Source organism: Ruditapes philippinarum, unplaced genomic scaffold, assembly GCF_026571515.1.
Source record: "Ruditapes philippinarum isolate M1 unplaced genomic scaffold, ASM2657151v2 ctg1345_1_1_1_1, whole genome shotgun sequence".
Lineage (NCBI taxonomy): Eukaryota > Metazoa > Mollusca > Bivalvia > Venerida > Veneridae > Ruditapes > Ruditapes philippinarum.
The window spans coordinates 53,078-66,591 of record NW_026860556.1 but is presented as its reverse complement, the minus strand read 5'-3'; the positions used below and the strand labels follow the sequence as shown (position 1 = coordinate 66,591).

General features: G+C 32.9%; 1 protein-coding gene across 1 annotated transcript in view; it reads left to right on the top strand.

Moving 5' to 3' along the window:
• The window catches only part of LOC132760610 (protein O-mannosyl-transferase TMTC2-like), a 36,045-nt gene extending 24,207 nt beyond the window's left edge, over nucleotides 1-11,838 (top strand). Inside the window, exons 7-13 of the mRNA XM_060752620.1 lie at nucleotides 1,301-1,305; nucleotides 1,973-2,056; nucleotides 3,989-4,012; nucleotides 4,767-4,792; nucleotides 4,967-5,048; nucleotides 7,964-8,142; nucleotides 8,897-11,838. Of these exons, the coding sequence (XP_060608603.1) occupies nucleotides 1,301-1,305; nucleotides 1,973-2,056; nucleotides 3,989-4,012; nucleotides 4,767-4,792; nucleotides 4,967-5,048; nucleotides 7,964-8,142; nucleotides 8,897-9,067 (571 nt within the window). The 3' untranslated portion in view covers nucleotides 9,068-11,838. The remainder of the gene's footprint in view (nucleotides 1-1,300; nucleotides 1,306-1,972; nucleotides 2,057-3,988; nucleotides 4,013-4,766; nucleotides 4,793-4,966; nucleotides 5,049-7,963; nucleotides 8,143-8,896) is intronic.
• The last annotated feature ends 1,676 nt before the right edge of the window (nucleotides 11,839-13,514 follow it).

Genomic DNA, 13,514 nt, shown 5'->3' with positions numbered 1-13,514 from the left:
ATGGACTTGGATTCTTTCATGTGAGAGGAAGTTATCCAGCTAGCTCAAGGAATGTCTGCTGTTCTACTCAGGTGCCCGTTTGTGCCTGAAATAATGCACGGAAGGGCACCTGAGGTCTTCCTCCACCAGTAAAGCTGGAACGTCGTGATATGACCTAAACTGTGTCGATGTAACATAAAACCCAAAACAAACAAACATTGTCATGACTGGCAGATTTTTCCACCAGATTAGCTGGAAAGTTGACATTTGACCTATTCTGTGTTGATGCGATGTAAAAACTAACCAGATATAAATAATAAAACAAAAACATAAACACAATAAATATTTTTGAGATTTGGTATGAAAAAGATTTTCATGCAATGTTTTGACAAATATTACAGTGTAAAATAAAGGGGCCATATCATCAGTAAAGTCCCTCTGTTACAGTGTGGGCTTTGACTTGGAACTTGAGATACCACAAATATTTTGTAGACAGTAGTATAGCTTATTTAGCCAAAGATACTTTAATTTATATAACACAGTTGCCATTTATTTTTTTAACCTGCTGATGGAATCAGACTGATGGTGTGTAGTGGATTTATCCTGCTTTGAATTTTGAACTGTCCATTTAAAGTTTAAGGGACATCAATATCAAGTGGGAAAAAGGGATCAGTGTAGGCTGGCCTGGCTCTATTCTGGTGGCAAAGGCTAATTTCAATTTCGGTTCCAGCAGGTTAAATGTAACATTTTGTCCATTATGATGTTAAAATAGTTTGTATCCTATTCTTACTTTGGTTTTGAGAAATAAATGAATTTAAATTTTATTAAGTACCATTTCTTTTTTGTTAATCATTTCTGAAAATATAAATCTAGATTTAATCTTAATATTAAAAACAGGAAATAAATAATTCTGAATAAAGAGGTTTGAAGTAAAGTTATTAAAGACAAATGAGCGGTGTCATGACAAAACGAACATAATGGGTTTGCAACCAGCATGGCTCCAGATCAGCTGGAAACCCGCGCAGTCTGCCCAGGTTTTCCATGCGTTAACTATTATTTTTTTTCTCACTTGTTATTTTGGGTTTGTAACGGACAGCAGGACCCTGATAGACTGCAGGGATGCACAGGCGGGTCTGGACCCTTGCAGTTCGAAAACGCTTTAATGTTACGTGGCTCATTAAATTATTTTTTTTTTGTAGGTTTTATAGAATTGTGCGATTTGATACATCAAATTTTTAAGGACCCCTAGGTTTTAAATGCTTCAACTAAAATATCATTTTGTATAACTGGGCCGATTTTTATATTGTTTTTTAAAAAATAGGTACAGTAAGTTTTTCTTATAATTTCAGGTAAATTTTAAATAATATTTTACAAGTCAGCCATTTAATCCAGGTCTGTTTGTAATTCATTCGGTATATGTTTTGAAGGTTTTGGGTTAAAAATGATGAATAGTTTTGTCCAGATTTAGAGATGGACAAGTCCATTTGAGATTTTTAGTTTGGAAAGGCATTATTAGAGAAATACTCGGTAGATGTTAGAGTAAACTCACAAGGTAATATTTTCAAGTACATTAATGATCTGTGATTCTACCTATTTGCTATTTTTTTTCTTAAATGAGACATCAATAGGTATCCTTTACCAATAAAGCTGGAATGTCACTACAATCATGTATTTTACTATAATTCAAGATTTTTTCAAGATTTCAAAATTTTATCGGCAAAAACATTTCACAATGTCCATTGCTATGTTCAGCAGTTCAATAAAAGTATGTACATAATGATATTATAATAATTATAATAGTATTAACAATTTCTGTTTTCTTAATTTTGTCCTTACTTTATTATTTTGAATTACCCATTAAAATAAGGAAGCAAGTCCCATTTTATTTTGCATCAAATTTTCTTTTGACACAAATTTTCATATTGAGATTGGTGTAAATCTTTTGACAATTCTTTGTTTTCCTATCTAAAATAATCAAAATTGTTTCTATGGTAACAGGAAGCCATTGCAGTGTTTGAGGAGGCCTTGAAGAAAAGACCAGATCACTACAGTCCACAATCTATATACAATCTATATGGTAACAATATAATTTATAGACTATAGAGTTGTAGATATACCTCATTTCACAGCTTTTATGTTGATAATATTTTTTTCTTGCATTCTTTTTTATGGTTGTGTTTTACACAACACAGAAAAGGTCATAATTACATGTATGGTGATTTCCAGCTATACTGGTGGAGGAAGACTGCAGCTGCCCCTTTGTGCATTATTTTAGACACAAAATGACCAGGAACATTCTGTATATGAAAGAATCCTGTTGAAGTTTTAATTGCTTTCTTTCATCATTGATTTCATCCTTCAGTCATACTGACATAACTACATTACCTTTTGAAAAAGCATGCTCTTTGACACAAATTCTGGGTATTTGGTTTGTTGGTAACTTCTACATAACTTTCCTAGAGTCTTAAGGCTGAAATAGATTATACTTTTCCTCACATTAGGCTATGATTGTAGTTTTATCGCAGTGACTTCTTGTTGCAGATATTTCTGTTTAATCAGAGGTGTTACCAGTAACTTGCTAAATTTGTATAACAAACTTTTCTAGCTTCCATATTTGGAACTGTCCATTACTAACGTATGGGATATCAACATGGAGATTTAATATTAGTTAGCCAACATTATAGTATAGCTCATGGTTGTATTACCGCAGTTGATTAACATGTATTCTAACATGACCCGCATTTTTCCTAATTGAACATAGAAGCACCGAAAGTTTGTGTTATTTAAGAAATGATATATCTCAAACTGTGATTTTATTGCTCAATAAAATCACTGTTTTGAGTTCAGATGCGGGGAATTATATCACGAGGGCGTAGCCGAGTGATATAATGATGAGCATCCGGACAACAAACAGTGATTTTATCAAACAATAAAATCACCGATTTGGATATATTATTTCGATTCTAACAAGACATCAACAAATAAATGCTGCTGTACCTTAGATATTAAGCTAAATTGCGCCAGATTTGTTTCTGTGCTTATTGTCAGTGCGTCACATTTTTAGTGGTTATGTCACGTGTATAATGATAACGTCACATGTCTAAATATAGTATGTCAAACAGTGATTTTATAGCGTATAACACACACTTTCGGTTTTTCTATGTTCAATAGGGAAAAATGCGGGTCATGTTAGAATTTGAAATAAAATCACTGTTGACGATCTATATTTAGACATGTGACATAATCATTGTATACATGTGACATAACCACTAAAAATGCGATGTGCTGAAAATAAGTACAAAAACAAATCAGGCGCAATTTAGCTTAATATCAGGTATGGCAGCATTTGTTTGTTAATGTCGTGTTAGAATCGAAATAATATATCCTAATTGGTGATTTTATCGCTTGATAAAATCACTGTTTGTTGTCTGGATGCTCATCATTATATCACTCGAGCTACACCCTCGTGATATAATTCCTAGCATCGGAACTCCAAACTGTGATTTTATTGAGCAATAAAATCACAGTTTGGGATATATTATTCTTAAGCATAACATGTTACTGGTTCGGCTGTGGGTATCTGACAATGAGTCAAGACTCCCTTGATGTGTAGGCCTGTCTAAATCTGTACTTGTGGAATGGGCTAATTATTATCATTAGGTTGTACATGGTAAAGGTTTAATTAATCTGATATTTTCAGATATGAGCTGTGTCATTAGGCAAATCATGAAGCTTATTTACAAATGCTATAATATGTTGTCATTTAACAGTAGCATTTTTGCTTCAGTCCTACTCATAATGTTTTTGATGAAAGTTAAAATTTTAATACTATTATTTGATTATATTTTGTACATGCTTGTAGAATTTATTAGAATTTATGTAGACTATAACTTAATACATGAACTGAAACTCATTCTTTTTTGTCAAAGTAAGTGTTGTGGCTACCTACGATGTACTTGAATCATTTATGTTAACATTGTACTATAAATTAAAAAATGATTTTTTGCAGGAGAAGTGTTTGCTAATATAGGACGTAATTGAGCTATAAAAAAGGGGTGGTTTAAAAAGAAAAAAGGGGTTTTTCGGGGAAAAGTTGGGAAACCCCGGGGTTTTCCCAATATATGTCATTAACCTTTTGGCAAGGCAATCAAAAAATGGAACACGTTTTTTTCTTTTCAAATACAGTATGATTGCCCATTAAGCACATGCTTCTTAACCCTGACCACTGTAAGTATCTGTAATGGACTGGTCCATCTTTCAATCTGGACAAAACCATTTTATCAATTTTAGGTAAAATTTCAAAATATTTACTGCCTGAACAGAAAAGACCATGATCAGAGAGATATTTGTCAGTTGATCTTGGTCTGCACTGGTTGCATGGTTATATACATTTCTGCTAGCGACGTATATGTTGAAGAATACTTGTAAGTGAAACTACCTGTTACTGAAACTTAGCTCCTGTATATATTCTCTTATTACAAAGAAATTTAAGGTATAAAAATGCATTTCCATGTTTGTAAAATTGAAAAACCTAATACAGTAAGCCTATACGTTTTCTGAGACAATTGTAAATACAAATGTATATTAATATTATCCTGTTTTAAGCGAAATTTTTTACTATTGAGCGATACTCAATAATTTTTGCCTTTTGTAAATATGGTGTAGAAATGAACTGTAACATGATTTTGGTTCAGTAAAAATTATCATCTAAATATTTGCTTATGTAATTTGAAAGTCTTTGCATGTTGTTGAGTTTAAAGGCAATAAGTATCTCACATATGTTTTAGTTTTGTCATGTAAAAAATATTTAAAAGTAATATTTTAGAAAATGTCTTTAATTTAGATTTTCCCAAGAAGGACTAAGTCTAATGATTGAATGGTAAATTAAAAGAAAAATATAGATCTGGATTCTTCTTTGAATCTGTTTATTTAGATGATAAATGTTGCATACCGGTATGTGATAAGATATAAGTGGTTTTTGTTGTAGGGGAATCATAAGGAAGCTGAGGAATGGTTTCTTAAAGCAAAGAAGATAGACCCTGAGGACACTTCAGTGTACCAACACTATGGTAAGATATGTTACAAAGTTGTGAATTGTTTGCAGAAAATATATTCAATGTATAGCAAGCTAAGTGAACTTTATGTATAAAATTATCCAATATGTAATAAATATGTAGAAAATGATCATCATAAGCATTAAGCATAGGTCTGTCATTGTCACAACTGGCATTCAGGATAGACCTAACATTGTCATCAGTAGCATTCAGCATAGACCTTACATTGTCATGAGTGGGGCGTCCGTGGCCGAGTGGTTAAGGTCGTTGACTTCAAACCACTTGCCCCTCAACGCTGTGGGTTCGAATCCTGACAGGGACTTTGGCTTCCTTCATGTGAGGAAGCTATCCAGCTAGCTTATGGAACGTCGGTGGTTCTACTCAGGTAGATTTGTGCCTGAAATAATGCACGGAAGGGCACCTGAGGTCTTCCTCCACCAGTAAAGCTGGAACGTCGCGATATGACCTATACTGTGTCCCTGTGACGTAAAACCCAAAACAAACAAACATTGTCATGACTGGCATTCAGCATAGACCTGACATTATTGACACTAGCATTCAGGATAGACCTAACATTGTCACCACTAGCATTTAGCATATAACTTACATTGTCATGACTGACATTCAGTATAGACCTAACATTGTCATGAGTAGCATTCAGCATAGACCTGATATTGTCATGAGTAACATTCAACATAGACCTTACATAATCACCACTAGCATTCAGCATAGACCTGACATTGTCATGAGTAGCATTCAACATAGACCTTACATTATCACCACTAGCATTCAACATAGACCTTACAATATCACCACTAGCATTCAGCATAGAACTAACAATATCAGCACTAGCATTCAGCATAGACTTACATTATCACCACTATCATTCAGCATAGACCTCACATTGTCACGACTGGCATTCAGCATAGACCTTTCATTTTCACCTCTAACATTCAGCATAGACCTGATATTATCATGAGTAGCATTCAGCATAGACCTTACATTGTCATTACTGGAATTCAGCATAGACCTTACTTTGTAACAACTAGAATTGAGCATAGAGTAAAGACATGTTTTTTCCCTTCAAATACAGTATGATTGCTCATTAAGCACATGCTGCTTAACCCTGACCACTCTAAGTATCTGTAATGGACTTATCCATCTTTCAATCCGGACAAAACCATTTATCAATTTTAGGTTCATGCATTCAGCATAGACCTGATATTGTCATGAGTAACATTCAACATAGACCTTACATTATCACCACTAGCATTCAGCATAGACCTGACATTGTCATGAGTAGCACTCAACATAGACCTTACATTATCACCACTAGCATTCAACATAGACCTTACAATATCACCACAAGCATTCAGCATAGAACTTACAATATCAGCACTAGCATTCAGCATAGAGCATTCAGCATAGAACTTACATTATCACCACTATCATTCAGCATAGACCTCACATTGTCACGACTCAGGCATTCAGCATAGACCTTTCATTTTCACCTTTAACATTCAGCATAGACCTGATATTATCATGAGTAGCATTCAGCATAGACCTTACATTGTCATGACTGGCATTCAGCATAGACCTAACATTGTAACAACTAGAATTGAGCATAGAGTAAGACATGTCATATTCAGCAGAGACCCCTTGCATTAAGATAGTCTCCTACCTTATATTTTGCCCTACTGATATATAGAGAATAAAGATTATGGTCTGAGCTGTTACCAATACTTGCATAAAATGGTTAAAGATAACATGAAAACTGATTTTGTTGAAGACTATTTTAGGAAACTAGATAAATAGAGGATATTGAAATAGTGTATTTTCAGTACTGAATTTATTGAATGAGTTGAATAAGATTTTATTGTACGAGCCTCTGGCAAGCATAACAATAATTTAAATTCAACAACTTCAACAGATTATGTAATGAATTAAAGTGCCAAAGAATCTGTTTTTATCGACCTGCAGGTATTGTATTGTCACAGTAAGATATGTATGTTCACGGCCATGCAATACCAATTTTACCAGTCGCAAAATTGGAACTGGTTTGTGATAAAAGTGATTCATAAAACAATGTGACACAAACCAACATAAAATTAAATATATTTGCTTTTTAAAACCATTCAGTGTTTTGAATTGGACTTTAAAGCTGCATGCCTCCAGATCAGCTAAAATATTCCAAGAAAATCCAACTTGAGAAACATGTACTAAGATTGTAGAAAAAGCAAAAAGGTTCAAGATTCAAGTAATAATTTATATCTTACGTGCAATGAATGACTGATTTTGAGGTATTTATTCACCATAGATCTACTGCCTTACTAAAGCACTTACGTGCAATTTTTGCATATTTTGAGGTATTTATTCACCATATTTTTGCATACTTTGACCCATGCACTTAAAGGCTATTTTTGCATACTTTGACCTATTTTTGGTAATTTACGTGGATTGTAAGTGCCGTTTGCAATGTATAAATTACTTTCTTTGTTCACTTCACAATATTTCACTTTTCAATACACTTTCAAAATTTTCATGAAAATCAGGATAATTCTGGAGGTGGTGCTGCTTTAAATTGTTATTGCATTGGCTTAAAGAAAAAAGATCAGTCATGGCATCTTATAATACTGCACGTTTGTAACGTCGCTTTTCATTGGATACTCGTGACGTTTGCTGCTGTTGGTTCATAAAGAAATCTTACTTTTTTTCACTAAAAAATGATGCTTGCTGTATTATAAATTTATTGTAAAGATTGTTGACAGGTTATATGGTCGTATATAAATGGCTGTTTGCAATATAACCCTCGCCTACAAAAAGACGTTTATATAGGGCCATATAACTTGTCTACAATCTTTATAACTAATAATATATCAGCCCCAGTTTTAAGATGTGTATATGAACTTTATTTCTAAATTGTCATTCAGCTCAGTTTCTGGGAGAGGTTGGACGTCTGCAAGAGTCAGTTGATATGTATCGGTTGATCTTAGATAAAGATGAGGACAACTTTGAGATGGTATTCAATGCTGCCAACATATTCCGACAAGTACAAGATAATGAATATTCAGAAAAACTCTTCGAGAGAGCATCTTTATTGAAGCCAACTGTAAGAATAACTTTGTTTCATATTATAATAATATCAAAATAAGTCATATTGAAGTTAAGAAAATAATTCGGAACTCTTTCGTGGTTCGTAAACTTTTATTAAGAAAAAAAATGCGTAAGTAAAGTTAGAAATGACTTACATAAGGCAATTTTGTTATAATAACTTTCAATCTTTGTTGAGTTATAAGGCCACCAGCACATACACATATAAAGATTTATAATACAAAATATACACCTGTGGATGTTACAATAAGATTATCTTTATTTAGATTTTGCTATTACATATTCATGCCAGGCTTGTTACTGCAAAGTGTGATACATTCTGATTAAATTTATTAGAATGAACAGCAAGTTATAGATGAAGATATTCTAACAAATACCCTTATAAAAATTTGGCTGGTCTGACTCGTTTAGTTGTGGTTCTCACTTTCATGTATAGCTGGTTAAAGGGTTAAATGTCAACTTGCACCAAAAGTAATACACTGAACAAATGAAGATAATTGAGCCGTGTCATGACAAAACCAACATAATGGGTTTGCGACCAGCATGGATCTAGACCAGCCTGAGCATCCGCGCAGTCTGATCAGGATCCATGCTGTTCACTATCAGTTTCTCTACTTGCTATAGGGTTTGTAAGCGAACAGCATGGATCCTGATCAGACTGCGTGGATGCGCAGGCTGGTCTGGATCCATGCTGGTCGCAAACACATTATGTTGGTTTTGTCATGACGCGGCTCATATATTTTATTGTACAGGAAGCGGCAGCCCACATGAATCTTGGAGCTATGTATCATCTGAATGGGAAACTAAAGGAGGCAGAAACCAGCTACCTGAAAGCCTTGCAGTTAAAGCCAGACGATCAAATGACAAAAGATAATCTAGCAAAACTTCGCAGTCTAATACAGAGTAGAACTAAAAAATCTTGATTAGTGAAGAAACTCAGAAGAGCTACAGATTCTAGTGACAGGGCATCGATTGGGCAAAACATAGATTATGCCATTTTGATAGTTAAAGCTCAACTATATTTGTTCATGATTTGCTCAGGGCAACAGTAATAAAAACAACAACTTTGAATTTCTTACCAGGGGCTGTGGGGTAAGGTTTTAAACCTATAAATAAAGGCACACAGTGATCTCTTTAATTGAAGCCAGGAGCATCTTTGAGATAATGAGAGGTATTAACTTGTGATGATGAAGATTGATAATGAATATGGAGAAGAGAGGATTGTGGGATTATTATAATAACTTTCACCTTCTTTTACTTAGTGCATCTAGAATAGATGTTATCAGGAACGCGACAAATGTGGGTTTTTCCCAGCTAATCAGTAGGTACAAACAAACTTTTACTGTTATAGCTTCACAGTGCACTACCCATCACAATAGATTAGTCAATCTGTTGCGCTTATTTTTGAAGGTGTAACTGTAAAAGTTTGTTTGTACCTACGGATAAGCTGGGGAAAACCCAATTATTCTTAATTCTGGAGGAGTTAGTCTATTGTCGTTGATTAGTTCTTTGTACTATCATTCTAACACTTTATTCATAAACACCATATGATGTCAGGTGTGACTGCAATAAACGAAATGATGTCATAAAAAATACTTCTCTGCTCAATGTTGTTTAACATATAATTATCAGTTATAGTGAGAATAGAAATGGGCCGTGTCACGACAAAACCAACATAGTGTGTTTGCAACCAGTATTGATCCAGACCAGCCTGCGCATCCGTGCAGTCTGATCAGGATCCATGGGAATGCGTAGGCTGGTCTGGATCCATGCTGGTCTCAAACCCATTATGTTGGTTTTGTTGTGACGCGGCTCAAATGTATATCAGTTATTCTTGTTCTTACTGAACAAATTATTTATAAACAGTTTAATATAAATGTAAATAATAGTTCATATTTTGATGGCAATTGAAAAGAAAAAACAATTAAAAAGTGTTTACTTTTAATGACATTAAAGCAGAAAGAGGTTACTCACAAGATAACAATTCCTGATTTCAGAAATGATGGATTTTTAAAAACATAATTAAGGCAGGAACAAGGCCTATAAGTCTTCTTTTTTGATTTGTAGAAAAGATGAAAAAATAAATTCAACCTAATCTACATTCATGGCCTTAAACAGAAATATTTACATGATTTTCATTGAGTTTATAATGCCATAACATTAACAGTTCTGGTCTTAACAAGTGTTTTTCTGGTAATGTATTTTCATTAGTATTTGGCTTGAGAAGGCCTAAATTAAAAAAAAATCTGGCCATCTTTTTCTCATTTACTGTGTTGAGCATCATTCAATTAACCATATATTCATTTAACATGTATGTCTATTTTGACTGATGCACTTAAATTAAAAGGAGGTCATTAACTAAGTTGCACGCTATTCAGAAATAATTAAACACTAAAAACAACTAGCCTGTTGATTGTCTCTAAGATGTTAAAATTGTTTAATTTTTGCTTATTAGCTTTTAATTATTACATAATGCTCAAATTTATTTAAATTTAGTTGCTGTTTCTCTTTTTTGTTGATATTGTTAGAAATCATTTACAATATTTTGTATTATAATTTACAAAATGAAATTTTGTGTACAAAATTATTGTTTTCTGTTTACTAATGAGAGTTGTATAATATAATCTCTGTAGTGTGACATCCTGTGGGTGACAAATATTTAGTTGTTCATGAGAGGTGTTGTTCTAGACAGGTTTAATTTATTGTGAATGTTTACTTTAATAAGAAATTTTACTGTTGTTGTAAGGAGGTAATGGATCTGAAGAGGGCCACTATGCAGGGGTTATACTGTAGCCAATGAATGAATTTAATTAGCACCTCTGTTTGTCAAATGATTAAATTTCTTAACTATTTCACTTACTTCAGCCAGTGTGGGTTTAAATGTCACTATGTGTGTTAGATAATTTAAAACAAGGAAGCCATCTAGCTAGCTAGAAGATGAGTTGAAGATTGTTTTAGATTTTACCGAGGTGTCTACTTGTTCCTGTACTATGTATAGATGGGAACCAGTGGTCTACCTCCTCCAGAAAACAATCAATTGCCATATCACTTTAACTATGAGAGTTGAAAAAAACAAATCTAAATAAAAAGAACAAATATTCCATACGGACAATTGCAAAAGCAAATGATTATGTGTGGAACTAGATGGTTGTTATTTTAACAAATGTCACTATATTTTACATGCATTTACATTATTCTACTTTATGATATTTTCTACAAATTTTACAATTGTTGTTTAATTAGCAGTTATTATTATTGTTATTACTTTACAAGTAAATGAATATTCAATGTTAAAGGGAGACACAGGCAAAATTTTCATTTCTTAGTTTTGAAATTTTCATTCATTATTCTGTAAATGTCCTCAAAATGAATACACTAAACAGTCAAAGGAACAAAACTTTTCTCCATATAAAGAATAAAATGGTGTTTTCCTAACGTGACCCCCGTGGGTCAGGTTAGAGCGCTAAAATTTCACAATAGTTGTCACTCTGTACTCTGGAAACGTTAAAAAACATGTCAAATCAATTACTTAGACTTGTTTCAATCATACAATATCCACAATATTTGTTATTGTAACTTCCAGGGTTTGTTCAAATCGCATGACTTGTTTTTAAACTATTCGGTGATTCTGTTCGCGTCAAAATTTCGTTCAACATATATTGATATATTTAAACTTCAAACCCAAAATATATAAAATGTATATAGAAATTCATGTTGGGACTTTAAGAAATGTCATTTTAGGGTGATTTGAGTACAGAAAATCATTTTTATATTTTTGCCATTATTTTGCCTGAGTATCCCTTTAAGTTATTCTGAAGCAATTTTATAACATTCCATTTTTACCAAAGCTTTACAAACTTTTCTGATTATTATTTTATTTTTTTATTTATGCATTAAGAGTGAAGGTTGCACATGGACCAGATATCCAAGTCTTGTTTTTGATGCAATAAGTGTTAATTAACTTATATAGTTATTTGTTTTTGATTTATGAATTATTTTGAAAATATCATTGGAGAATTTTACACCTGAACAAAAATATAATTACTAATAAGTTAATTATGTATATGTTCTTTGAATGGATAAAAGTATTTCCAGTTGAATACTTTACGCGTACCAGTGACATAAGGCATTAATGAATTAGTTATGAATATTTTTGACAGGTTATATAGTACAGTGTTAAGCTTTTCTAATATGAGCTGGTAGGTGAGGGTTATCTTGTAAACTGTTGTTGATAAACATGTACTTTTACTTATATTGGTTGCCGATGGGATATGAGGGTTACTTTTATAGGTTGCTGATTGGATATGAGGGTAACTTATATTGGTTGCCAATGGGATAGATGGTTACTTTTATATGTTGCTGAGGGTATATGATGGTTACTTATATTGGTTGCTGTTGGGATATGAGGGTTACTTTTATAGGTTGCCAATTGGATATGAGGGTAACTGATATTGGTTGCAAATGGGATAGATAGTTACTTATATAGGTTGTGGAGAGTATATGAGGGTTACATATATAGGTTGCTGAGAGGATATGATGGTTACTTATATAGGTTGTGGAGGGTATATGAGGGTTACATATATAGGTTGCTGAGGGTATATGATGGTTACTTATATAGGTTGTGGAGGGTATATGAGGGTTACATATATAGGTTGCTGAGGGTATATGAGGGTTACTTATATAGGTTGCCGACGGGATATGATGGTTATTATATAGTTCACCAAGGGGGTAGATGGTTAGTTATATACATTGTAGGTTGCCAAGGGGATATGAGGATTATTATATAGGTTGCGGACAGGATATGAGCTAGTGTTACTTATAGTATTAGTTATAAAGATTTTTGACAGGTTATATGGCCCTATATAAATGGTTATTTGGAAATATCACTCAAGTCAATGAATACGTAGATCTCAGAAAGCTGTAGTCTCCCTTATATTTCATCAGCAACCAACATAACTTATTTATAATATTGCAAATTCTATATTGCAAATTCTTTTCATTTACGTATTAAAACCAAAATAAAAGAGGATATGAAAAATGAATAGATAATAACTATTTCTTTTCTTTATACCCCAAAGGATGCCTCAGTAAGTATTGTATTGTTTATTGTATCGTTTGCATGGTAAATCACATAATTTTTAACATAATGATTTATGAAGCTATTTTAAGATGTTTAAAGAGATTTGTTAAGTTGTCAAATTTGGATGGCATTCTAATGTTTTGATTTTACACTGCAAGGCAGCCTGCACAATAATTTATCAGTTGATTAATTAATATACAACATTCTTCTTTTTATAGAAAGGTTTATTTTGTTTTGTTTATTTATCCTTATATGCAAATGGTGTCAAATTGAATCAATTTGCATTTAAG